Raw genomic sequence first — 27,534 nt, 5'->3', positions numbered from 1 at the left:
GCACCCTCCCTGCAAACCCTTACCTTGGCAGGTGTTGTTCTTCTCCTCGTACCCGGCCTTGCACAAGCACTTCCCGATGGGCACCAACCACTCCCCCTCAGCGCTGCAATGCATCTTTGGCGCCTCATCAGTCACTGAGTGGTTGACGCAGACACCCGACACCTCCAGCAGCTGCGAGGAATCTGCTCCTGTGATGGTGTCAGGAAAGCGGGCCAGGTTGCGGATCACCGACGGGCATTTCTTGTAGTACACGCGCACGGAGACCAAGGCAATGCAGGCACCCACATCCTGGAAAGCAAGGTAAAATCCCTTTTTTGTTAGGGGCCCAACATCTCGCACCTCTGTGTTTAGCTTCATAACTCTGTCACCGAGGTCTAACTCTGTGAAGCTCTCATCAGCGGCAATCGTGTCGATCTTGATGTACTGGTTTTCTTTGATGTTCCTCCCATCTTCATCATCTGATTCGAAGTAATACATGTTAAAAGTCTCTTTACAAGTCCCCAGCCCTCCTGGAAGGCTGTTACAGTCCCTCAGGGTGAATTTGAGCTCAATGAAGATGCGGGATGCCCCTTCATTAGAGATCCAGCTGGTCAGAAGCCAGTTGTTCTGATTCTGTTCCATTACCTTGCATACTTGGTATGTGTGTATTGGAGCATAGTTTTCATCCACCTCACCAATTTCTTCCCACTGTATAAAAAGAAAAAATATTACTTTTTAAAAAAGTTACAGCTCTGACAAAATCTTAGCTTTCCCATCTAAGAGCACCTTGGGTTTCAGAGGTCCAGGAAGACTTTTAGGGGGGAAACAATGTTTTGAATGGCAAAATGTTCTATACTGGATGCTTGATACATTCCTGATAAAGTTAGATAAAAGACCCTTTAGAAATATGAAAGGATGATAGTTAAAAGCTTTTCTTTCAGACCTTTCAGAAGTGGGAAAATATACTGCTGGGTTTGTCCACTAGTACATGGCTAGGGAATAAAACAAAAGCAGATGGTGCCATGAATGAACCTTTTTCAATGTATCCATATAGGAGGAAAAAAAAAAGCCATTTACAGTCTGCCTGTCCCCGCTCCCCCACCCTCCTTTCTGCCACATCCTCAAATCACTGCCCAACACAACAAGGACAACGACAACGACATTTCTTCAAGCTATTCTCCCCCACCAAATGGCCTGCCAGAAAATCAGCAGTGTGATATATGAAATAAATGGGCCTTTGCTCTACTCAAGCATACTAGTCAGAGTGCCTGCTCATGCAAAGAGAAGATTACTTCCAATAAAGGTTACAGGGATCTGCAAATCTTGAGCTGTTTGTGTACTACACAGGTTTTTAAGCAGAGCTCCAGATAACTTATCACAACTGTTTGTGGGAACTGTAGCAAGTGTTTTTTCATTTTATTTTGGCCGTGCTGTGAAGCATATCACTTGCAAAATGCTTCTTCCTGATCCAGCACACCACAGTCAGTAGCACCAGAATGGTACCTACAATGGAGACACGACATGAATGTTTCCTCTCTCCTTTTGACAACTGTAGCGTCCCATTAAGAGATCAGATTAACCCACGTAAGTAGAGCAAAGAACTCAGGAGAACCCATGATGGTTTCACTTTTGTTCCCTTCTCCTTTTGACCTACTCATCTGCAAGGACTTAATTCCCAAAGGCTCTTCCCTCCTCTGCTCAGCATTGCTGCCCGCATCTAGTCACAGCTGTGGATGCAGCACAAAGCAAACACACAGAGCATAATTTAAAGGTGTTCCAGTACAAGGTAACAGCTATACTCCAAGCTGCATATCTTCTAAGGCCAAAAGCCCATTTTCTTCCATTGGAAATTGTATGGTTTTGCCAAGCGAGGTTTGCAGAGCAGGGGTGGGGGTCAGGGGTAGCTTCTGTGAGAAGCTGCTAGAAGCTTCCCCTATGTCCAATGGAGCCAATGCCAGCTGGCTCCAAGACGGACCCACCACCGGCCAAGGCTGAGCCCACCAGCAATGGTGGTAGCACCTCTGGAATAGAATATTTAAGAAGGGGGGGCGGGGCGCAGGGAAACCTGCACAACAAATTGCAGCTGAAGAGAGAAGTGGGAATGCATGAGAGCAACAACCCTGCAGACATCAAGACCACTGCAGGAGGAGAGCAGGAGATGCTCCAGGTGCCACAGCAGAGGTTCCCCTGCAGCCCCTGGTGAAGACCATGGTGAGGCAGGCTGTCCCCTGCAGCCCATGGAGGTTAACGGTGGAGCAGACACCCCCCTGCAGCCCACGGAGGACCCCACGCCAGAGCAGGTGGATGCCTGAAGGAGGCTGTGACCCCTAGTTTCCCTGATCACAGTGATTGGCGAGTGATCTCTCCCTGTCCTTATCTTGACCCACAAGCCTTTTGTTGTATTTTCTTTCCCTCATACAGCTGAGAAGTGATAGAGAGGCTTCGTTGGGCACCTGGGATCCAGTCAGGGTCAAACTACAACAGAAATACAGACTGAGATGAAGTTGAGAGTCTTCTCAACCTAGACGCCATTTTTGCAGAGTGACAGAGAACACCCTCACAGTCCCCGTAATGATGAAGTTTTTTTAAGGGAAATGCTGTTCTTGAATTTTAGATTGAAATGGCAGCAACAAGAGGCATGAAAACACAACCTGATGTTACAGTCCAAAATGAGTTAAAAATACAACCAGCAGAAAAGCATCTCCTCTCCTCCTTGACCTGGGATGTGCAAGCGGGGCTCTCCGCAATTTCAGCAAGACATGCCCATGGTGATGCACAGAGTTCACATATACCACCAGTGTTCTGAGTGAGGAACCTAACCTGAGGACATTTTTGTCATGCCAAGCAGTCTTTTCATTTCTGAACCCTTTTTATGTCTCTGGGCTTAAACAGGCCATGACCCTACTGTGATTAACATGCACTTGTCACTTCACCCTTGCAGGTTGTGCCACAGAGTTAGCCAGATAATGCCTGCAGCAAAAGCTCGGCAGATCTGTGCAGGATTCATGCCTAACTTTGAGGAGAGGCAATTAACAATTACAAAGAGTAGAGCCATTGAGAAAACACACAGGGAAAGTATGCAAAATAGCACAACTCTGCACATCGCTTCTCTATGTTCCAGTAAATAGGGTGAGTTTAGATACATGAAATTAAAGAGCAGAAAAGCACCACTCTTCAACTACTGTGGTTAATTTACATGCTAAACATGCTGTACATACATGCTTCCGAGTGGATTGATTCATTTAACATGGCACTATATAAATGTGAAGTCTTATTTTTATCACAGTGGCAATTCTTCATTTGATGAAAAGGGAGGGTATCCCTCCGCTCCCCCCCCCATCCCAAGCAGAGTTCCCTGCTGAACGAGCCTGGGGGACAGGTGCACACATCCCAGTACAGCCCAGGAAAGACCTTAATGACTTCAAACCTTTGTTTTTTCTGGCTGAATGTCAGAGGATCACTCAATCAATCACACACATCAACCAGCAGATATGGTGAAGCGTTAGCCTCCAGCAGGAGGTGGTGAAAAGCATCTGGAGGGCAGGAAATTGCTCAGACCAATTTTAGCAAGTGAGGCTGTGTATGGATGGTACCCAGTGTAACTCTGTACAATATTCAGGGAGCATCCAATGTGTATTTCTTTCTGAGAACTGATGTTTGCCGTGACTGTGACGTTGAAGTAATATCACTAGTGACCTAACTTGGAAGGCATATCAAAAAACATCACTTCTCTTTTAATACTTGCCAGATGAATTTTCAAAGACCCAACCATCATGCTCTCCAGAGTTACAAAGTTCAGCTCATTTTCATCACTGCTCCAGGAGCTGTGTTAGTGGGAGTGAGTATAAGAAAGCTCATTTGTTCAAAAACTAAATCCAGTAATTCTAATGGTTGTTTTCATGCACCAAGAGCACTAAATACTGTGAGGAAAAAGGTCCAAACATAAACACAACTGAGCTAGAGTTTAATCTCAGCTGCAAGAAATGGCACATGACCTAACATCTCAGCCTTCAGGATGTGCTGCATTTCCAGCACCGCACCCCAGATCTGAGCAAGTCCTGCCATCGCCACCTGCCATCAAACCTAAAGCAATCACCAGAGAGCAAGAGGAAAGGGAGGTGCTGACAAACTAAAGGCTGCTTATCTCCCTATAATCCTCAAGGGAAAGCCAACCAGATTTTATCAGAGCAGCCACTATTGTGTACAAAATCTCGGCTCTGCCATTTAATCCCATCTTCTCTCCTATCTGCATGCAGAAGTGCACTATTTCTTTTCAGCAGGGTCTGCCTTCCCCCAGAGAATGCAGGCAGCCTGCCACCCTTCTGCTTTCACATCCCTCCACAACAAGAGGATGGGGGTAAGAGCCCCTGTACCTTCTGCCTGCTCCCAGCTTCCCAATCACTACAGACCTCAGACACTTATTTTAATGGACAAAGGAATACAAACTAGAGGATGAAATGCAGTGCCTTACGGTTAATGAAGAAGAAAACTCACCACATTAAAGAGACAGCATCTATCTGAAAATATTGGCTTGGAAAAAAATTAAGTACAACTGAAAAATTGTGTAATATTGTAATTCCTCTCTGCAGCATATATTTTTGAGATATAAATCAACCCCATCTGCAGGATTAAAACAAAAATGCAACCATTAATTTGGTGCTAAATGTTTTCTCTCTGTCTTTTAATAGCCCTAAGAAGGAAAACACAAATGCATTTCAATGGCCTGATATTAAATCATTTATAGAAGACCTATTTCTGAATCAGAAATTTCCAGTACACTACTGCTGGTGAGTTAGCAGAAGCTAAAGACTGCACCCAGCTCCGTCAATAGGAAGTATGCAATTCATGCAGGCTGTCTGCCTATAGAAAGGCCAAAGATATCACACATCTCACTAAAAATGTAAGAGCTAAAAAAGCATTCAGTGGAGTGGCCTTGGGTTAAACAATTTTAAAATACATTCACCAGCTGTCTGCTACTCAGGCTTGTTTCTAATCTCCGGGATTCCAGGACTGCAATTTGCTACCACAGCACAGTGAAAGGCTGCTGCCCCAAAAACAAATACTGACAGCAGGGATGAAAATTTCAGAGCTTTTGTTTGTTTGGGTTTAGGGTTTTCTTCTGCAGGGAAAATTTTTGTTACTGGTCTTCAGCAACTCACTCACTCTCTTCAGAAGCCACTAAAGGTGGTGTGGAAATTTCAAGCCTTTTTCCTAATTCCACACATCCTAACAGTGCTGAAAGAGAAATCAGGCATTCAGCAAAATCCTAGGAGTCTTAAGAGGGAAAGAGAGCTTAAAAGTGTTAAGCGAAGTCCTAAGATTTACCTGGAACATTCCCAGCAGGACTCCCTCCCTCCAGGGACTCTGCAACCTGCCTCTGTTCCCACTACTTATTTCATAGGCTCCCTGGGTACCAAGAAGCCTCATCCCTCCCATTTCATTTTCCACCCCACCCTGTGAAGCTCTGCAACATATGCACATCCATTCAGGTGCAGGCACAAAGATGTAAAATTGCAGAGACATTTACACATTTTCACCTTTTTTTCTTCTGGAGACAGGCAAACTTGGCCCAGATCTGATCCCAGGCTTTGAATGTGTGGAAACATCTGAGACACTCCGCATGCTTTGCTACAGACAGAGGAGGGTAATTTTACCCCAAATCCTGCTGTCAAGCCCAGCATGCGCGCACACACTGGTGCAGAGGAGAGCATGGTGTGGGGCTATGCAGTCCCCATGCCACGTTAAAAGGGCAGACCTGCCACCCTTCCAGAAGAGCCGACCAGCCCCGTGTTCAGCTCCGTGCTATTTATTCTGACTTTCACCCTGGTAATATTTGGGCAATCTCTTCAATTTCCTTTTACGCAGCTGATGGTAAGACCTGGCTGCCAGTCGACAGCCTCCAGCTCAGCTCCCACACACGTTCCCTCCCACTACTCAACTTCATCTCACAGCCTGCTCCTTCCCTCCCTTTGCTGCTCTCCTCCCATCACAAAACCCAAAAACTTGGGTTGCTGCTTTTTTTTTTTTTTTTCCCCCCTAGCTGCTGGCTTTCCACTTCCTATCATATTACAAAGTTCAAGCAAATAAGAAGCAGCTCTCCTCTGTGCAGTTTTGGTGAGGTCACGTAAGGGTAAATATTGAGTGAAAGCCAGGCAAAGTACTATGCATCTTTTTTTTCTGCACTGCAGGTTTTGCAGGGCTGTGCTAGCTGTAAAATAAGGCCAACTGCATCACCATCTTGCCTCTTGCAAAATACCACTTATACACCAGTCCCAAAATTCAATCACTTCAAAGCCTGCCACCAATATTGCCAGGTTTATCAACACGCCCTGTGATGCACAGCATTCCTCAGATTTTTGGCTTTGGAGCTGTATGATTAAAGGAGAGTCTTTGCTTTTGCTGGGGGTGTTTCAGTCTTCGTTAAAAGAAAAAGGGGTTTGCTTGCTCAAAGAACAAAAGGACAAAATTGAAAGTGCCCAAAGTCACCTTATTTGTAGCCCCCTCTAAAATGATGCTGACCTCAGGACTGGCAGAAGCAAAACAACTCTGTTTTGAACGCTGGCATTGGCAAGAGGTGTATGTGTAACCTGTATGACCTACCAGTCATGGCAGTCCACCAGCACCTGATGGAGCACTTGGGAAGCCTGGTCCCCTCACAGCAAGGGCCATACTCAAGCAGAATAGAAATGCAGTAACCTGACACAATGCTGCAAGTCTGCTCTTCCTCATGGAGGAGTAGTGCCAGGAGCAGAGCAGAGACGTGGCATGCAGCTCCACCTCCAGACTGAACAGCAAGCAAAATGCCTTTGCCCAGCCCTCTTCTACCACTGCCAGGTCACTGCATCCTGTTTCAAACAGAGCTCTTCGGCAACAATTTTTATGCATTTGTGCCAGTGTGACAACTCAGGCTTGAAGTTCAAATTCTGCTTTGGGGCAGGATGCCTGCTCACTGGGACAGCCCTGCGGCATCCCCCCTCCTCCCCTGCACCAACCAGACAGACAGTGGAAGGACACCAGCCACAGCTGCATGATTTTTCCCAGTAAATCACAAATTTGAAATAAAAATAATCTGGAAACCAAAGCAATTCATGTACTTGGATCACATTAGGAAAGGAGGGGAGGGGACAAAAAGGAAAACATCAGTAAAGGCGAAAACAGAGATCTTTACAGCCTCCCAAACCATGTGTTTACCATCTTATCTTCCTGAATTTAAACAAAATAAAGGACAGAAAAAAAAAGAAATTAACATGAAAACTGTTCCAGAGTAACTCAAACTAATTGTCTCAACCTCAAACATGCTTTTTTTAATTTCAGCTACCAAAACAACAACAAAAATCCCCCTTATATTACTTGTACGGGCAAGCTTTTCCAATAGCAACATCCACTTTCAATAGCGCAAAAGCTGAAGAGACTCCTACACAGCCTCAGCCTGGTTTTGGGGGTTTGGAGCTCATTTTAAGGGCAGGAGCCAATCAAAACTGCAGTGAGTTCAATACAAACAAAATTAGGCCCAGTGTTTATTAAAACCTTTAAATACCAGAAGCAGTCGTAACCACCCAGGATCTTACAATTTCCATACATCTGATACTCCCCTGACTTGAGGCTCAAGCCTCATTTGGACAGCAATTTTACAACCAAGACATTTATACATACAGACATATATTCCTACTGACAGCAGTTACTAGTCAAGCAAAAAACATAATGGACAACAGACACTGAGGATAGAGAGGATCTGATTAATCTCCCTACTCAGGCAGAAATCTGGTCTAATGAAATTAATTTTAAAAGCCATGTTTCCAAAGAAGGAACTCAGCATCTTCTGGTGGTTTGGCACATTCACCGCAATTTGTCCAACTAGGAAAATAAATAAAACCAAATAAGAATACCACAACTTTTGGGCTGCACTTCTCATTTCACTACTGGATTACAGTTTTCTGCCGTTTCTTACAATGCCACTCTACTCCGGCCACTGAGCTGCACAGTCTGGTTAACACATACCCTCAGAATTTCCAAAGTGAATTACTTGGAGTAAATGTGAGTCTCCTCGTCCATTACAGGAGATTTGCCAGGCAGAAGCTAAGGACCATTCTTCATAAACTAAAACATAAATTGCAAAAAGGTATGAACCAGAAGTTTAGAGCACCTTTTTGAGCCATGTCACATCTGACTAGTGAACTTCTATCTCTGTATAAACCACTCACATATTTGCTTCTATCCCACATGTGATACTTGCTTAGCAGAAATCAGACTTAAAAGGTCACCTCAATTACTACCACTGCCTATCCCACTCCCCACAAAACCCAACCAAACCTGTCAAAGAGAAATTTTTTCACTGCAGCAACATTAAAGGAAAAGACATACATGTGCTTCTGAATGACCTCTTTCAACGTGTGGGCAGCAAAGGTGTTAAGAGAAGAAAAAAACCCCACCTTACTTCATGTCAAAGGCTGCTCGCCACTGCATCAAGATTTAACAAGGCTCAATTTCACTCAGTGCCAAGGTTCTATGTACTGCTTTGCACTGTGACAGAGGGCAGGAGAGAGATTAACGAAGATGGGAGAATGATTAGTGTTTCATCTCCATTATAAACAGAACTACACTGGAAATGAGCTGGGTGAATGAACAGCACCATCACGCTCCATCTCAACTCCACTACTGCCAATTGCATGCTCCAATACTCAGAACAACTCATTAGCAGCAAGCAGCTTTAAAAAAAATACACAGTTTTTAGACATGAGAACTTAAGCTTCTGGGTGGATGCTTCTGTACCTCACAGTGTTTTGGATCTTTTTCATTCCACCTGGGTCAAGCTCTCAAAGTCCTGTGTGTGATCAGGACTGCTAGAAATCCTCCTCCTCCATGAAGTAATGCCAAGTAAGTTTCTCACACAGTCACACTGCTCAGAGCTGAGGGAAAACACCAAACAGGAAAGACCCATGCTGAAATTGCAAGACTGAGCATGACTGCTCCTCTCAAGAAGTGCTAGGTGTGAAGACATATCAGTCACTTGAAGTTACACGGAGAATTTAATAATCATCAGCTCCTATAGTTTAAACGTCTGAATTTGCTACTTGAACAGTTTTCCAATATTATTTTATATTTGCAATATGCATGTAAAGTTTGCTGCCATGCCTTCTATTTCTGCAGCAGGTTGTGCAGGAGACTTCTCAGTGAAAATCCCTTGGCGTAACATAATGCAAAAGTTTTGACAATTCCTGGATTGCTCTGCACTACTGACAAGATGAGAAACAATGCAGGTTTCTGTAAAGCTGAGATAGCACCTCAAAACATAAGCAGTAATTTGCTAAACCAACTGCCACCCAAGCAAGCCTGTGAGAAAGAAAAGCATTTAAAACCTTAAAAATTATTTGAAATACATTCTGATGATGAAATAATATTATCTGTTCAGAGACCTGCACGATTCAAGCTGTTGAAAAATGAAGAAACATCAGGAAAAAGTCACCTAGACTTTTCAGTGCGGCAAACCAAGTGGAAAAAAATGGAAACGGGACAGAAGTTTTGCTCAGACTTTGATCATTTGCATGATCAATGAAAGATGTCAGGAGCAGAATCCAAATGGAAGGGGAACCCAGCTGGAGGTTAGCACAACTGAAATGAAAAGGAGCATCAGCCCCTCTCTAGCATGGCTAATCAGAGACTGCTCCAACTGCTTCCCAGAACAAAGCCATGTGTTATTTGCAAACCCCACGTCCCGCCCTACAATTTTTTTTAAAAGGTTTGAAATTCTCTGTACAACTGAATTAAAACATCCATTTCAAACCACAGTCAAGCAATTCAGGGTAAGACAACGGAGATGAGCATGAAAGAGGCAATGAAGAAACACAACACCATTAAATCATTTTTCACTGCTTAATGTAACACTCATTGCAGAACAATTTAACAAATGCCATAACAGTGTTGACACCACACGGTTTAACACTGGAAGGCTGACAGAGCCAGATTTTCAGAAGGACTCACAGTATGACATATGTTTTAGGTTTATAAGCAAATGCTTGGATTTTCAAAGGTTTGGGGATATTGTTCACATTACTCATCATCTGATGATACCAAGAGGTCCACAAAACAATTTTCAAAAGCAGCAAGAAAGTAAGTTTTCCCTGTTACTTTAATGTTGCCCCAACATTTAAATAAATCAAAATTTATTTGGAGCTTCTAACTGTTTGCTATACTCGGAATAACAAAAAGCATTTGGCTTATTCTTAATGCACAAAACACTGAAAATTTGCAAAAACTAAACTAAATCCTTAATCTTTATCATTGTCATCAGCTATCTATAAATTCCTTAAAGCAAGGAAACATTTTTAAGAGTTTCCAGTAAAAGAGAAAATATACTTGAACAAAAGGTGCATTTAATGAAAATAAAACAGATCAAACTTCTCAATTTGTAACATTCCAGGCAAAGTGATAACAATTATCCATGTGCTGCACTGGCAAAGCCTAACCTCTCAGGCATACACCAAGTTTGACTGGATTATAGATGGCCCAAACACCATATCAGACCCTCCTGCAAATGCATTATTTTGTCCCTGCTCCCTCATCTCTAATCTACCCAAAGCTCTTCATAGAGATAATAACACATTCATAGTTTAGGCCCTGACAACTGCACTCATAGATCAATTTTAAATCTTGCATTTATCATCGTTCTGTAATCAGTGGCTATTCAGCACAAATTTACATCTCATTTCTGTTGGCCAAACAGCCACATTAGAGCTTTGAAGCTTATTCAGGCTTAAATGATTATATTCCCCTAATAAACAGTGAAGGCCTCTCAGTCCAGCCGCTGTGAGCTGCATTAATGACATGCCGTGGCAGCAGGGGCCATCTGAAGTCAGCCTTGTGCGATGCTCCAAGAAGCAGCCCCACGCCACACAGATTTTTTTGCATTTCCAACACACTCAGACAGAAGAAATGAGGAGGCTGCCCTGCTTGCAGACCCTCTTATGGGAACTGGCATGCACAGCAGGCACTTACGCCGTGCAATTTCTCGCACCTCCTCCTAACAGCTCCATTTGCCACCTCTTTCAGTACATGAGGTTACCAGTAAAAAACTGAAACCTGGATTTTCTGATTCCCTACATGCTGAGCACCTTACAACTGTCACCAAACACAAAGCAGGCTGTTGAAGCTGAACCCTGTAGAAAATCCACTTTTCCCTTTTGTCTGACAGCTATAACTTCGTTCACAGCACCACCAAATTGGGTGTTAGCACGCTTTTCTTTGATCGCCTCAGAATTAGGCATTACATTTTTAATATCTGGCTACAGTTTTTCCCTGGGTTTTGGGTTGCTCTCACTGCTTTGTGAGACAAAGACTATCACTTATGCAGGATTACAGTAAGCAGCTAAAACATGATCAGTTCAGGGTGGATTGCCTGCAATCCCTATAGTGAAGCAATCTATCCTGATTGAACAAAGAATAATTATTTAATTAAAGATCCTCGGCAGCCCTACATTATTAAACCAGCATAAAAAGCCTCACATTGATTGTATATTCACTTTCAGTTAAGGTCTGAATCAGTATGCTAAGATCTAAAAATGAATGAACAGAATGAGTTTATTATGACTGTTGTTAAGTACTTACCCACTATAGGTAATAAATTATACATGTGGATGCTTGTTATGCTTATGCCGCAACATAATGAAACTTTTAGTTACTTTTTGTTCTATGGGATTTAATTCCTATCACATCAGGGCTTATGTTACCATTTAAATATGGCACCAGAATTACAAGGATGGAAATCCGTCAGACAGAGATGCAACCTGGACCTCAATGTTTCTTTAAATATGGAATTGAAGAAAAATGGATGTGTTCACTTGCTTATGATGGATGTCCTACATCCTAACCATCTCAGAAAAGATACATTTCGGGAGAGGTTTCATATGTCATCAGCTATTTTTCCTCACCTGCAACCTCCTGCTACTCTACACTCTCTTCCAGCATCTGACAACTGCTGAAGAACCAATTGAACATCAACATGCTGTGGCTAGGAAAGCACACAATTGTGTACTAAGTCCTGAGCTGTCTGCAGTGCAAAAAAAAAAAAATAAAATGCTGCTTCAGCAACCAGCTGTGATAATGCAAAGTCTAGGAAAGCTGCTGAAGTTTCCAGAAGAAACTAAAAAAATTCAAATTATTTACCGAACCAAGAGGTAAACCATGTGTTAACTTGACAGTAATACTGCAACATCTACATTAAGAGAAATTTTCTATTACTAGATTGCTTTTCATCTAACCAACAGAAGATTCAGGAATTGAAATGAAACACTTTTGAAGAAAAGGTCAAATACCTTGTTATTGTAGGGAGGGTGGGGGGTGGTGTAACTGACGAGGGAGAACTTTCCACAGGAGTCAAATCTCTGTCATTTGAAACCTTCAAGGGGGGATCTGGAGAAGTTTCAGAAGAAAATATCGACTTGGCCCGCCTAGCCCATGGCAAGCCACATATATCCATCACCAAAGCTAGGCAGCTCAAAGCTAGCACCAACACGTCTATGTCACGTGGGAGCAGAGGCTGAATATATAGATACTAAAGATTCATATATTTTCCTCTTACCAGGTTACAATGAAGGTCTGTTCCATGGCCCAAGTCCCTGAGGCACAGAGGGAAGAACACAGAAATGCTGAGGCCACACAGTTCCTCAGAAGAAAAACTATCACAAAAAGTTGAAACAGAAAATGAGTTGGTCTATTGTTAGGTCTTTACAATTAAGCTACAAGCTCATATTGCTGATATTTTCCATCCGAGGTACCCTGGGATTAATGGTGGGTTAGAAGTTGGAGCAGTAGTGTAGAAAGAACAACTGGAAATACAGATGTGGGAAGGGGCTATGTTTCTTTACGAGAAAAGAGACTGCCATCAACCAGCCCTTCCTCCAGCAGCACCAGACTGAGGTTAAGAGAGGAAGTGAAGTACACAGAGCCACAGTCCGTTCATCCCAGGTGGCAAAGGACCCACCGGGTTTGGCCACCCCAAGCACTCCTACCTGCTGTCCTGCACAGCTCCAGCCTTCGGTGCTCCCTTTCAGTGCTGCTTCTCCCCTACCAGCCAGGCAGAAAACCACAAGCAAGGACCTCCCTTGGACTTACATATGGAAGAGAAGACACTTTCACAGCAGGCCCATCACTAAATGCAAGCTACTTTTTTTTTGTTTGTTTTTTATTGGGCAGCTTATGGACGTAACACAACTGAATTGCAGCAACAGCACTTTACTGCTAGGCAAGATAATCCTCACCTGTGACCTGCATTTCTGGTAAAAAAAAAGTTTTAAATAATTTTCAGTAGTCCTCGGGAGGAAAGGCACTACTCAGCACAGAAACTATGGATTATTACTTATCCATCCATATTCTGGGCCTCACACTCACTCTACAAAACAGACTGACAGACCACAAAAACATGAAATTACAAACCTAGGTTCATCATTGTTTAGCAGTTAAACTATGAAATCAATCCCCTTTCAATCTTTGTCTCTTTAGCTTCAGAGTCTCTCGGTGAAACTGGATGCACGTTTCACAAAGTGTTGATGTTTGAAAGGAAAAGGATGAATGAATGCACTTTAAGAAATAAAAGTACAGTTCTCGGAGGAAGAACTAATTAGCATAGGAAACAGCACTTCTACAGGTTATGTAGTTAATTGATGTTATTCTTCTTACCAAAACACCTATCCACTGGAAGTTAGATCGCTGAAGAAACGGCACTCCGGTGTTGAAAAGTTGCCCCCATAGTGCACAAAACAAAGCTTTCTAATAATGTGTACTCTCATCCATCAATTACTGCGCACAAAGAAATTTCATACTAAGTAAAGGAATAAGCCATTTAGGGGAAGGACACAAAAACCTGTCTTTGCATCTCCATAGCTTCCCCTCACCTTTGGTGTGAGTGACATAGGACCAGACCCAAAGAACTCTATGATTCATACACACAAAAGGGGAATTTTCATATTTGTGCGAACTGAAGCAGTCAGAGACAGGCCATCCAAGCAGTAAGTGATTTCAGTGCAGTCTCCTCCAGTCAGGGACACAGAGTCCTGAGATGCTGCAAAGTATTTGGCTTTGCAGGTGTGAAGCCTTCACTTGCACTAAAGCTGATGCTCAGCCAGGACTGAATCTCACCTTTCCTATGGCTTTATTAAGCTGCAGGGTTATATCTTCCCCCGTAACAGGAACCTGGCTTCCCACCACAACACGATGTACATGATGCACTTAGGCAGCAGCATGTCCATTTCCCATGTACTCCCCTTACCAAATAACCAAGTGCCCAGGTCAACTGATGACAGAGGCTTCAGTACAGCTCTAGCACACAGTTTCAGGTCATAGATGTATCTGGCACTATACCTCAACTCCTCCCACCCACAGCATCCAGTTGAGCAGTCACTGAAGATTTCCCCTTCACTCCTATCTAGCTTCCATCTTAAAGACTATTTTCTTCTCCTTGTGATCCATTTGCTTCACAGAGTAAACAAAAAGATAATGCAACTCTTTACTAAGACCGCTTCTAGAAAGGCACTTTCATTTCAAATGGCAACACTTCAGCTAGGACAAACTGTAAAGATCCCAGAAAAGAGAGTCCACAGCTTCTCAAGATACCAAAATCCTACATTACAGCACAAAAATCCATTAAAAAAATAAATGAAGGGAAGGCTGGGGCATGGCTGTCTTGCTCGTGGCCTCTATTTGCCCGAAATGGGGTGTGGGGAGGAGAGAGATAACTAGTACGTACTCATAAAGTTAACAAGACGACACACAGCAAGAGGCGTAGCTAGAAAGATTAGTTTCTCTTGTAACAAGGACAGCTTGCTATTGGCACAAGCTACAAAGGGATATAATAGACTTGCTGTAAAAGGAAGACAATCAAAGAAGAAATCCCCCTCCAAAAAATGCACTGTAGGTCATATCAAGGTTACAGACCTACTGCAAGGACCCATGTACAAGTTTCTACACGGTACATACCGCAGGAGATTCAGCTACATAACATGAACAGACTCAGTGGTGTTAAATCCTATGAAGCTACAAAACCATTACCTCCAGCTCACACATTCACAAAACTGCTTTTATTTTTAAATAAGAAGAACTAGCAAATATTGTGCTTTTTTTTTTTTTTTTTTCCAATTGATTGTTTTACTCTACCAGCAAGGGAACTATAACTCAGTAAGAAACAGCACATCTAGAATGTCAATGACTTGCAATTAACATATTTGAACAGCGGGGAGTTGCCCAACTTTCTTTCTTAATATAATTTTGATTACTTATGTATTTACTATAATACAGGAGAAAACTAGTTCAGTTCACAGATTTAAAACTATGCAGAACAGAGAAGAAAGGAAATTTGCCAAGTAATAGCTTTGGTCACAGCACTGTGTGTGAAAAAACATTCACTCTATTTTCTCTCTTTGCTGCTTTATTTTCGAACAAACAAAATAAAGGTTAGAAAAAAGGAAGGTGACAGTCTGTTGTGGTTTTTTTGGGGTTTTTTTTTTGTTTGTTTTTGTTTTTTTTTAAAGGCAACAGTCAAAATTGCTAACTTAGGCTTATTCCCAGTTCAAGAAAACCTAAGGCACCACCACCGCTATGGCACTAGCACCCATTCTGGGTCTCAGTGCTTTCGGTGCTTGCTTTATCCTTGATCTATGGGGACACTGTGGTCTACCAGTAAGGACAGATGCACCAGGGAATTCACCTGCGAAAAGCCCCTCTCATGTAAAAAAGCTCAACACAGATGCCAAAGACCCTCTGCAACAACTGAAAATATGCACAGGGACTTCTGCACATCCCGCTTCAGCGAGGTCAGCCTCTGCAAACAGCAGTGCTCAGGGAAAACACCTGCAAGCACAAAACCTCAGGAGCTAGCACTGTGCTCAAAAGGGGCAGGGAAATGAGGAGTCCAAAAGGTTTACCTGGGCTAGCGGCATCAAACAAGATAGCTTTGCAAACACCAAGCAAGGGCTGCTTAAGATTCCCTGCTTTCTCTCTGACACCTTCACAGCAAAAGCCTTTTACAAACATTATCCAGGCAGCATCATAACCAAATCCCCTGGGGGCTGAAGACATTTGCCAGCTCAATACACTTATACAGCTCTGAGAAACAGGCTCTGCCAGACTTAGTTACTGCTGATTCCAAAGGACACAGGAGCTCCCGCCTATCTGTACCGTCTGTCCACATCGAGATCACCCCTCTGAAATAAATATACCAGGCTCCGAAATAAGCAGCCTTTTAAAATTTAATATACAAAGCTTGGGAAGCTGAGCTTACAGCCTGCGTAATCGGCACAGATATTCAATTATCATTAAAATTAATAAGTAGGACAACAACCAAGTCCCCTGACAGACTTTGATTATTTCAATCTGAGTATTTATCAGAATTACTCTGACACACTGAGTCACTGGGCTCTGGCTGGCCTCTGGCATCGGGCACAAGTTGCTCCTCAGCCCACTGTGTTTTCCTTCACACTGGAAGCATCATGGCATCCAACATCTGGCAAAGACAAGTATTGCACAAGAAAGGAGACTGATATCTGAAACTGTGCAAAAAGGTTTGATCTGATCTGAAAGCCGTTTTCAAGTGAACTATTCATTTTATTCCTGTTCAGCAGCTGTACTCTGCCTTGCTGTAATTCTGCAGCAGAGCAGCTGCAGACACTGCTTTTGCAGGGAGGCACTGATACTGAAAAATTGGAGACAAAGCTCTCTAATACCCGGGTTGGAGCATTAGGAAGCAGACGTGCTTTATTTTCAGCGTGGGATGCACGGTGGACAAGTTCCGCCTGACATGCACACCAACTCTGCTCTCTGTTTATCTTTATACGGCCAACCTATACATATTAACGTCATTTCTGAGAAACAATTAGCATATTCATTACCATTCCATAAACTACTTATCATATCTTCATATCTACACTCTTACTACGCATGTGTGGCCTAATGGATCAGGGGTCCTCTGGTGCTCATTTGGGACATCTTCATCCTTTCTTTATCTTCTTCATCTCGTCCTTTTCATGACCTTCTCTTCTTCTGGCCCTGTTTCAGCACTCTTGGCTCATGTCTTGGGTTTCAGACTGGTTCTTATTCACTTTAGTAGCTAAACTATATAACACAGCATTCTACTAGCAGCTAAACTACGTAATACACGAGTCGTACAGCTCAGCCATGTCATGGATACCTAATTGCGACATTTACAGTTAAGCACACTGGTAAAATTCCTCTGGTGTCAATCCCTCCTTTTCTTTTGATGATTTGTATAAAACTAATCATCATCCCTCTAACACTTATTCTATTTTAAACTACTCATTTATAGTTGCATCTCCAACACAATTCTGTCATTAATTACAGCACTGAATCTTATCACAAGAAAGAAGGTAAATTCCCAATATTACAATAATTAAGATGAACAAATTTTTTAACCAGGACAAATTAGGTAGCCATGAGGTGAGTTTGTTACAGACTTTTTTGAATCCCCAATCAGTGTCATCTTTACCTGTTTCATGTAAAATTTTAGTTTGTTCCCAAACTTTCTGTAAATTGGTAGAAATTGTGCCACTTTGATCCACATATGTACAATGGCTTGTATTAATAACTGTACAAACACCTCCTTGTGAGGCTAAAGGTAAATCAAGAGCCATTCAGTTCTGCAGAGCTACCTTTGATAAACTAGACACTTCAACTTGTAGTTTCTGTATGGCATCCCTAGTCTTGTTTTCAATATTCTCTATTACTGCTGATACATTCACGATTGCCTTTTCTAATTCGCTTGCTCCTAAATCATGGAACAAACCACGTAGCAAAGCTATGGAAGGCTGTGGGTCTGTCCGCAATAGCATTTCGTCTTCTTTTGGTTCTTTTGGAAAAGGTTCCAATCTAATTATCTTGGGTATATAATCAATCTATTATTGTGAGATCAGGAACTAAGGCTCCAAGAGTACACGCTCCTTGCCAGTCGGGGGTAACGTTTTATAAGCAGTTTCCCCACATAGCCAGTACCAACCACCTCCTGCCAGGAACGGGAGACCAAAATAATTTGTTCTGTTGACGTAGTTTAACGTAGGTCTCCAAAATGACTCTGTTCTATTAAATCCAGGGAAGCAGCCTATAAAGGTTTGGTAGTTTCTATTAGCCACACGATTATCACACCCAGCATTCCTGATCTTAAGCACTAGTGCTTACAGAATCGTTGCCTGGTCCACATAAACAAAGGGTCGACTTCTGACCGTCTAGCAACGCTGTAACCTGTATTTCCCTGTTGTCTTTCTTTTGAAAGATACTTGGCCACTAAGGATTCATAGGGTGTACTTTGCTGTATTCTCGATTGTTAATTTCATTGATTGGTGTGAGCACTCCTATTAAAGGTAGGTCTTGTCCCCTCCTTGAAGTTGGCAGTTGAGTACCAATCCAACAGTTGCTTCTGTTTAAGACATCAGTAACATCCTGGACCAACATTAGATACAAATTTTGATCCCACCCTACAGTCCAGATCACTTGAGTTAAAAGTTATATAGTTAATAATACCTGATCATACATTTGGCCTTCCAAATTTTAACTTCACTGGCGATTGTTGTTCTACGATTCAGGGTGCAGGGGCTTTCTTTACTCTAGAGTAATGGATCCAAGGCCCTTTTCCCTCTAATTTTACTGTTGTGTTTGCAGTCAACAACACCTGCTATGGTCCTTTCCACTTTTCTTCCAATGGTTCCGAAGTCTAGGTTTTCAATTAGACCCAGTCTCCTGACTGGAAGGCGTGTATTGGAGAATCCAGTCCCATCTCCTAAGTATCTATAACAGATTTCTGAAGTGCAAAAATTATTTTTACTGAAGTTATCAGATAATTTTTCAAATAGAATTGCCCTTCCATTACTGCATTTGTTGGTACACCTAGGACCTGACAGGGTTTTCCATAGATCATTTCAAAGGGGTTTGTTTTAACTTCCCCCCTGGGTTGTAATCTAATTTTTAACAGAGTATCAGTAAGGCCAGAACCCAATTTAAATCTGTTTTTTTGACAATTTTTTTTCAAGTTGTAATTTTAGTGCATGATTCATTCTTTCTACCTTCCACTCGACTGTGGGTGGTATGGGACATGAAGTTTTCAAGTAATTCTTAAAAATTTGTTTACTTGTTCTACAATTTTGCAACAAAGTGTGATCCTCTATCTGATGATAAGCTTGGTGGAACTTAGAATTGAGAAGTAACTTCTTTCAATAATACCTTAACTAATTTCCTAGCTTTCTTGGTGCAACAGGGAAAGGCTTCTGGTCACTCAGAAAAGGTATCCACTAAAACTTGTAAATAGCGATAATTTTTCTTTCAGGGTAGCTCAGTAAAAATTATTTGCCAGCAATCCCCAGGAGAATGTCCTTGCCTGGTAACTCCAAATCGAATGCGGTTCTCCGTCATCTTTGGGTTGTTTCTTTGGCATATTTCATATCATTTGGTGATTGACTTTACAATTTTTACATATTTTTACTCAAAACTGATCTTTGTAGATATGTAAGTGTTTTCTCTGGGCTAATGCAGTTGTTATTTGTTGTGGAAGAACAATTCAATTATCTTCAGCAGTGGCTCACCCATTTTCTTTTATTGTGGTTTTTAGGGTATTAACCACTTTCCAACCTTCTGTATCATACTCTGGGGTTTCAGGTAATTGTGGAGACTTTAAGGGAACCAGGACTAACAAGGGCAGATTATTCTCTTCTGCTGCAGCCTGTGCTGCTAGATCTGTTTTCCAATTTTCCCTTTCTGTCATGGTGTATATAAACTGTGATTCTTTGTCCCCAAGTAAATTTTCAAGCTTCTTGAATAATCAAAACAGTGGCAGCCATGGCCCTCAAACATATCCAGCCCATCTTTTGCTCATTTTGTCTAGTTGTTTAGAAAAATATGCCAGAGTTTTTTTGAAGGAGCCTAATCTCTATGTCAGTACTGCCACTGCAATGGCTTCTTTCTCATAAACAAAGTTCAAAAGGTTTTTCTAGGTCTGGAAGCCCAAAGGCTGGAGCTTTCATGAGGAACTGTTTAGTTTCTTTAAAGGTTGTCCTTCCTGCTGCATTCCACTCCAGATGCAATCCCATCAATCTATTCAAAAGTCTGTATAAAGGTTTTACTAATAGTCCACAGTCAGTCATCCATAATCTGCACCATCCCAGCATTCCCAGAAACATTCTTAGTTCATGAACAGTCCGTGGTTCTGGGAGTTGGCGAATTGTTTCTTTTCACTCAACATTGAGAGCTTGTTGTCTACGGGAAAAGTCAAACCCCAGGTACTTCATGGTCCGCTTTCCAATCTGGGCTGTGTTTCTTGACACTCTATATCCAAGCTAGCCTAGCTTGACCTGGTCTCTCTCCAGTCCAGACCAGGGGAATCACTGCATCCTCCACTTCCACCAGGATTTCCCCTTTCTCTTTTCCATCCTCCTGGAAAGATAGTACTAGCACATGGACATATTTACCTTCAGGAATAGTCATTTTAACTTCTTCACCCTTAAATCTGATTGTTGTTTGTAAAGGTTTGGGGGTTCCTGGCAAATACAAAACCCAATGAGTTACCCATTGTTTTCCTATTTTAGATTATATTGGTTTGAAGAACAATGCTTCTTTGGTTTCCCTGTTGCAGCAACAATTCAAATACCGTGGTTTACTGAATACATTTCCCCAGAATCTACCAAAACCTTCAGTTTTGTTTGATCTTCCCCCAGCTTATACACTCTGCATGACATCATATGGTATGGAATATCCCTTTGGCTAGTTCAGGTCGCCTGTCCTGGCCATGTCCCCCCCCAGATTCCCCTGCCCCTCCAGTCTTCTCGCCGACAGGACCCAAGAAACTGGAAAGTCCTTGATTTCATATTATTAAATTGTTCTCACACCAAATCCAAAACTCAGCAGTGCATCAGCTAAAATTAACTCCATTCCAGCCAAAACCAGGAGAGTATTCACCCCTTATTCCATACCATTTATATCATGTCATTTCTAATATAACCTCACTAACAACCACCACCCTTCCCATCCTTTGATATAACACACAGATACCATTCCCCTAGTCTGTGGGCCACCCCTGTAAAAACATCTATCCAAAAACGTCATTTAGTCCATGACTTTGGGCTCCATCTGTTAAAGCAGTCACTCAGAAGCAGAGAGGTGGTGTGTTGTATGGGGTTATTGGGTATCAAAGTCAGCTCTGGTTGGGTCACTGATGCACTTGCACTGCTTCTTGTAAGGTTTGTCCCCCACTGGTTCAGGCAGTTCCTGTCATGCTGGAGCTCCAGCCTGTCCAGTACAGCAGCACAGAAACAGCAGCAATGCCCTGGCCATTTGTCAGCCCAGTTGCATCACCATCGTTGTTATCAGAACGTCACCGAGCACAGCACAGTAAGATGATAATCAGTACAGCAAGCAGTGAAAGCAAAAAGCAGCCACTAATGAGCACTGGCCTCTACAGCAAGCAAGCCTCATGGCAAGCACAGAAATCACACAGAAACTTGAAGTTTAAAGCTAAACACCCATAATAACTATAAATTCAAATTAACACATTCCAATCAAATCTGTCGTTATCTCAAAACCTTCGTGCCCCACCACTGGGCTCCAAAAAGGACTGTTGTGGTTTAATCCTGGCCAACAACTAAGCACAATGCAGATATTTGTTCACTCCCCAACAGTGGGATGTGGGAGAGGATCAGAAGAGACGTGAGAAAACTCATGGGTCAGGATAAAGACAATAGGTAAAGCAAAAGCTGCGCACACAAGCAAAGCAAACCAAGGAATTCATTCACTACTTTCCACCAGCAGGCAGGTGTTCAGCCATCTCCAGGAGAGCAGGGCTCCATCACGCATAACAGTTATGCAGGAAGGCAAACATCATAATGTGGGATGTGTTCGTGTGTCGTCCCCCCCCCCCCCTTCCTTTTTCTTCTCCCAGTTTTCGATTTTAAACACTCTGTGCTATATTATAAAACAACACCACCTCCTTGGAGGTCTCTCCTGACAAATTTTCTCATCTTTCTCTAATGACAGCACTAAAGGATCACTTGGTGCCAAATTAATTCCACACTATTTTGGTCACTCAGGATGATTCTGTAAGTTGAAAAACTTATCAGTGTATATTACCTCATCCCATTTTCTTTCCTTTTTTTAAAACAACATCAATTATAACAAAGTATCATAACCTAAGGTTCCATTATTTGGCCATCTGAAGTTGTTTTCTAACTTATAAAGCGGCCACCACTGATTACAGTATTTAATCAAGTCTGCTCGCCTGGCACTACTTCCCAGTGGACCTGTAATCTTTTTCCAACATTGTGTATCATTCTCAACCTTAGACATGTAGCATCCCATTTTATCTTAGTGTATTATATCCAACCCAGATTCATGAATACAAATATCACAAATAACAATGTAACAGCCATGTAACACAAATCTAAGAGAAAAGAACACAGGCACAGACTCGGATTGGGAGTCTAATTCAAGTATTTGTGTTGCTCACCCAAATGCAGGCACAGATTCAAACGAAGAGGCAAGAGTCTAACTCATGTGCTCGTGTAACAAACAAGAGTCTAATTCAGGTACCCGTGTCACCACATGAACACAGGTACAGACTCAAACAAACAAACGAGAGTCTAATTCCGGTACCTGTGTTGCACACGCCAGCACAGGTACAGACTCTATCAAATTCACAGATGCATCTAACTTGCCCTGCGAGACATCTTATAATAAATACCATGCCTCAACTTATAGGTAGGACTTCAAATCAAAGTTCAAAATCAAAAGAATGCCTTTATCTTACCAGTGAGGTTCCGCTTATGAGACTGGCAGAGCCAGGATGAGGGTGTCCCTGAGAAATCCTCTTGGGTGCCAGCTGGACATCCCATGATCCTGTACTCAGTCCGAGCTCAGAAACAGAATCCCATCCCTGTTGCCAATTTGATATTGAACAATTGAAGACAAAGCTCTCTAATACCCGGGTTGGAGCATTAGGAAGCAGGCGTGCTTTATTTTCGGTGTGGGATGCACAGGGGATAAGCTCTGCCCAACGTGCACACCGACTTTGCTCTCTGTTTATCTTTATATGGCCAACTTATACATATTAACATAATTTCTGAGAAACTATTAGCATATTCATTATTGTTCCATGAACTACTTATCATATATACACTCTTACTACACATGTGTGGCCTAATGGGTCGGGGGTCCTCTGGTGGTTGTTTGGGACATCGTCATCCTTTCTTCATCCTCTTCATCATCATCTTCCTCCTCTTCTCATCCTTTTCATGACCTTCTCTTCTTCTGGCCCTGTTTCAGCATTCTTGGCTTATGTCTTGGTTTCGGACCAGATCTTAGCAACTTAGTAGCTAAACTATACAACGCAGTGTTCTACGAGCACACAGGGTGGTACAGCTTGGAGGTGTCATGGATACCTAGTTGCAACTTTTACAGTTAAGCGCACTGGTAAAATTCCTCTGGTATCAGCACCAACCTGCTCGCAGTCACCTATCCCATCACCTAACACCACATATCAACGACCACAACTCATTTATTTTCTGATCCTCTGACAAGACATCTATAGTGATTGACAGAACTAGCAATTCTTTTCCAAAACTTAATCATTTTTAGGTTGATCTTCCCAGCACTAGAACCGAAATCATCAGGGCCTTGCCCAACTATTGTATTAATCAATATCCGTGTTTTTAAGGATGTAAAATAAGCTCCAGAATTAACAAGACACAAAAAGCATATATGCTGCCATTGAAGTTAACTACAGGGGAACATTCAGTTATTCAATCTGGCACCAAAATAAAGCAAACAGTAAACCAGAAGGAGATTGTATAATCAAGTGACTTTATCTCACAAGATTATACTTGTAGTTATGACTTTAATTGTGTAGTCTAGAAGGATTTGCAACAAACTGAATAATCTCACATTATTGTAATGATTTGTAATCACAGCACTGGCTACGATTTACGGGCTTACTACACATTTACATTGCAATCAACTAAAACAGTCAGTGCGTGCCCCACAATTTGTGACAGCGCTTCAAATTATGTCTTGCAAGGAGCTCCCAACAGCTGTCCATCCAAAGTCTGGAGGTTTGAAACCACAGCAAAGTTCTCTGTGTGAATCTTCCTAATTTTTGAAGAAAATAATGTTAAAATAAGACAAAACTGAACATCCCCAAGGTTTCTGAACAGAAGTCCAAAGACCCCATTTTTGGTGTCCGTTACTGCTGACTGAAACCAAGAGCAAGCAATGCTGATCAAAAGTCACACAGAGCAGAAGCCACTTTGATGGCCTTCAACATGAAGTGACAAACTCCAGGAATGACTACCAGGCTCCAGCCGGCAACCAGGAGAATCACATCATCAGTACCATAACTGCAAGTCTGCAGGCTGAATATGCAGACATACCACACCATACATCACACCACCACCACTCCCCCCGCCCCACCCCCACAAAAAAAAAAAAAAAAAAAAAAAAAAGTCCCAATGAAGAAGACTGCCAGCACATGGAGAAGCTGCTGGTTTTTATAAACGGCTGGAAGAAAAAATAGCAAGTTTTAAGTCCTCCTTTTCAGAAAGAGACCATTTTCCCATGCCACTTGATATCTGCTGGGTAGAGCTGGGTCTTGGGGATATCATCCCAGCAGGATCACTCCTTAAGAGTGGCACACATGCATCAATTTAAACACCTAAATAAAAATCAATTTATTCTGAAAGATCACTTTCAATAACTAAATATTTAAACTACAAAGTCCTGCCATCACCGCCTCTCCCACCCTGCCTTCACTCACCAGTTCTTAGCCTAACTCAGAGCCAAAGGCAGGGCCAAGCCTGAGTTGGACAAGAATAACACCAAGCCTGCAGGTCTTCCTCGCAACCAGAACCGCAAATGGATTAACGGTGCAACATCTCAAATCACATTAAGAAATAATCCACACTATCTTCTCCTGCCCACTGCAACTTCTGTACAGCATTATGGACTGCCAGTATTACAGGAGGAATCATTGCTTTTATGGGAAGACCTTTGAAGATGAGGGCCAGCTCACTTGCCCCAAAATATTTTTGCTGAAGTCAAATGAAAATTTTTGCAGCATAAAGGCTCAGTCCTTCCCCCATTTCAAAGCCAAAATTTCTCATCTTTGATACTGCAAGAAAGCATCCCAAGGAGGGTAATTATCCACAGAAGGCACACATCTTTACAAGATTCTGGTTTATCTTATTTCAGAACAGTAACAGATCTACAGGACACTATTTTCTGTGTTTCTATATATAGGTAGTTCATATACACCAAAATCAATAAGATGCACAAGTGTTAATGTAAAGCCAGGCTTCAGGAATGGATAACTTTTCTAACAATTTAAACACATTTGCTTAAAATCGAAATTCTTTTTCCTACTGTTCATTTTGTTAGATTTATTTTTATATTTAATATAATCAATTTATTTAATATAATCAAAGCAGTGACCTGGCACTTGCTGGAGTAATAAACACAAAAGAGAAATAAGAAAAATACACAAATAAAATGCTTATGAGAACATTCTGGCAAGAAACAGGTATCTAATAATACTTTCCTTCTTGGAAAGCAGCAAAAGGAGGCAAGTCAAGGGCTGTGCTGGGGGTGTTTCAGCCTGGTCTGGCAGATGCAGTTTTCAGACAGCCATTGCAATCTACTCCTCACCATCACCACCTGTCTCCTGGGAGCTGCCCCAGAGATGCACAGCTCAGCAGGCAATTCCTTGTCCTCCTTCATCAACACACTGATGCACAGCCCCCACAGTTGGGGGCGGAGGGGAAAGCTGCCTCCTACCACCCCCCCGGGCCTGATCCTGCCCTTCCTGCAGTAACCTGGCAACTCATCAACTCATCCACAGATTATTCCTTACCATGATGACTAAGATCATACAGGGGTAGGTGAGGATTAAACTAACATGCAAGTGTCACTCCCTCCTAAATCGCTGCTACATCACTGATGTGCTTTCAGTAAACCATCTTGAAACAGAAATAAGGAACAGTATTTTCTCTCTTCCTTAAATGCTCACAACTCCCCACAGCACAGCAGGGTCTTTATTTTTTTGAGGGGGTTTGGGTATTTTTTTCTCCCTAAACCCTCTAACCAGGCAGGGGAAGCAGCAGCCAACGTTCTGCAATTCTTTTATATTCACTGTTCAGCTCACGGGGTACAGACAATCGATCACAGCACTTGGCAGCGTACAATGTCACAGCGGTAACGCGGAGATGACCGATAGCCGGGTATCACCCACATTCCCTCCAATAGCGCCTCATCATTCATGTTGGGAAGACCCTAAAAGCTAGTAAGAGGAGCTTCCACTTCTCTTTGAAGAAAAGTTAACACACAACCCCTGAAAGGATGTATTTGCACCCGTGTGTACTCCCAGTACTTCATCTCTGATCTGTTTTGCCACAGTAGCTTCAATATTAAAATGCACGGGCCTCATGATTACTGCCTCGTTTAGTCAAACACACTAAATCATGTAACTCAGCATGCTTTTCCCCCCAAAGTTAAGACTTCTTAATTTATCTTAAGACTATAAAAACCAAAACATTTTGAGGCAAAAAGATCTTCCAACTAAAATACTGGTAATTTCTTTCCATAGCCAAACTCCTGTCCCACTTTCCCCTTTCTTATGTGCATGCAGCCTTCAACGACTGAAAACCACCCCATTTTCACTACCAGGACAAGCAAACAAACATCATGATGCCACCATTTTCAATCTCTGAAAATCCTGAACCATTCTGATTAATAACTTGAAAAATGGATACAAGTTTGTTCTAACAGTTTCAGATGTTCACCTGCTGAACTGTTTCTTGAATAGCCACATATCAGGACTTTGCAGTAAAACACCAGTCAAACAGAATGCTCTCCTTACTGGTTATAAGCTAGGTGATGTATCTTCAAAAAAGCCCTCTAATTTTTGTTTTCATTCACTGTGCAACACATAAGGCAACCACTGGTCACGAAGACAAAACAGCAGCTTCCATCTTAACACTATTTTCAGCAATTTTGCATTTACAATGTTCTACACAAACCTACAATGTGTTTCCCTTTCTGAAACCAGCATTCATTTTATTTCATGTTTTTTTGAGCTGGCTTTCCTGAATAAGTAACGTGAAAAGAAAACCAAACAGGACTGCATTCTTGAATTTAGTTCCCCAAAAAGCCATTAACCTGAACAAAAACATATGCTGTCAAATGAGGCAAGAGCAAGACCAATGCATTTTAACTCTTATAAAAGGATTATGCAATTAAGTGATAAGTAACCCACTGATACATATATTTAGCATACGAAGTAGTAAGTAATATACTACAAAAATTCATCAACATAAGCTATAAAATCCTAATGCATGTTTTATAAACCCTGGGCTGTTGTGTATGCATTCTGTACTGATAATATTTTATTCTGCAAAGTTTCAGATTCTCCACGACAGCACTACGTTTATACATTTTAATTGTAGGGTTACTAACTGTTGGATACCAGTATTTCTGAAATTGGCACAAAAGTAACAGAGAAAACAACGGTTTTAGAAGATAAAGCTCTTCAAA

General features: G+C 42.0%; 1 protein-coding gene across 11 annotated transcripts in view; it reads right to left on the bottom strand.

Annotated features, from left to right (window-relative positions):
- The window catches only part of EPHA5 (EPH receptor A5), a 209,620-nt gene that overhangs the window by 155,561 nt on the left and 26,525 nt on the right, over positions 1-27,534 (bottom strand). For 10 of the 11 annotated variants that reach the window (XM_056354298.1, XM_056354334.1, XM_056354305.1 and 7 more), the window contains exon 3: positions 24-687. In XM_056354298.1, the coding sequence (XP_056210273.1) occupies positions 24-687 (664 nt within the window). The remainder of the gene's footprint in view (positions 1-23; positions 688-27,534) is intronic. The other variant, XM_056354351.1, reaches the window with a different exon arrangement.

This window comes from Falco biarmicus, chromosome 1 (assembly GCF_023638135.1).
Source record: "Falco biarmicus isolate bFalBia1 chromosome 1, bFalBia1.pri, whole genome shotgun sequence".
Lineage (NCBI taxonomy): Eukaryota > Metazoa > Chordata > Aves > Falconiformes > Falconidae > Falco > Falco biarmicus.
Note: the sequence above shows the minus strand (reverse complement) of the source record. Positions and strands in the feature narration are given on the sequence as shown.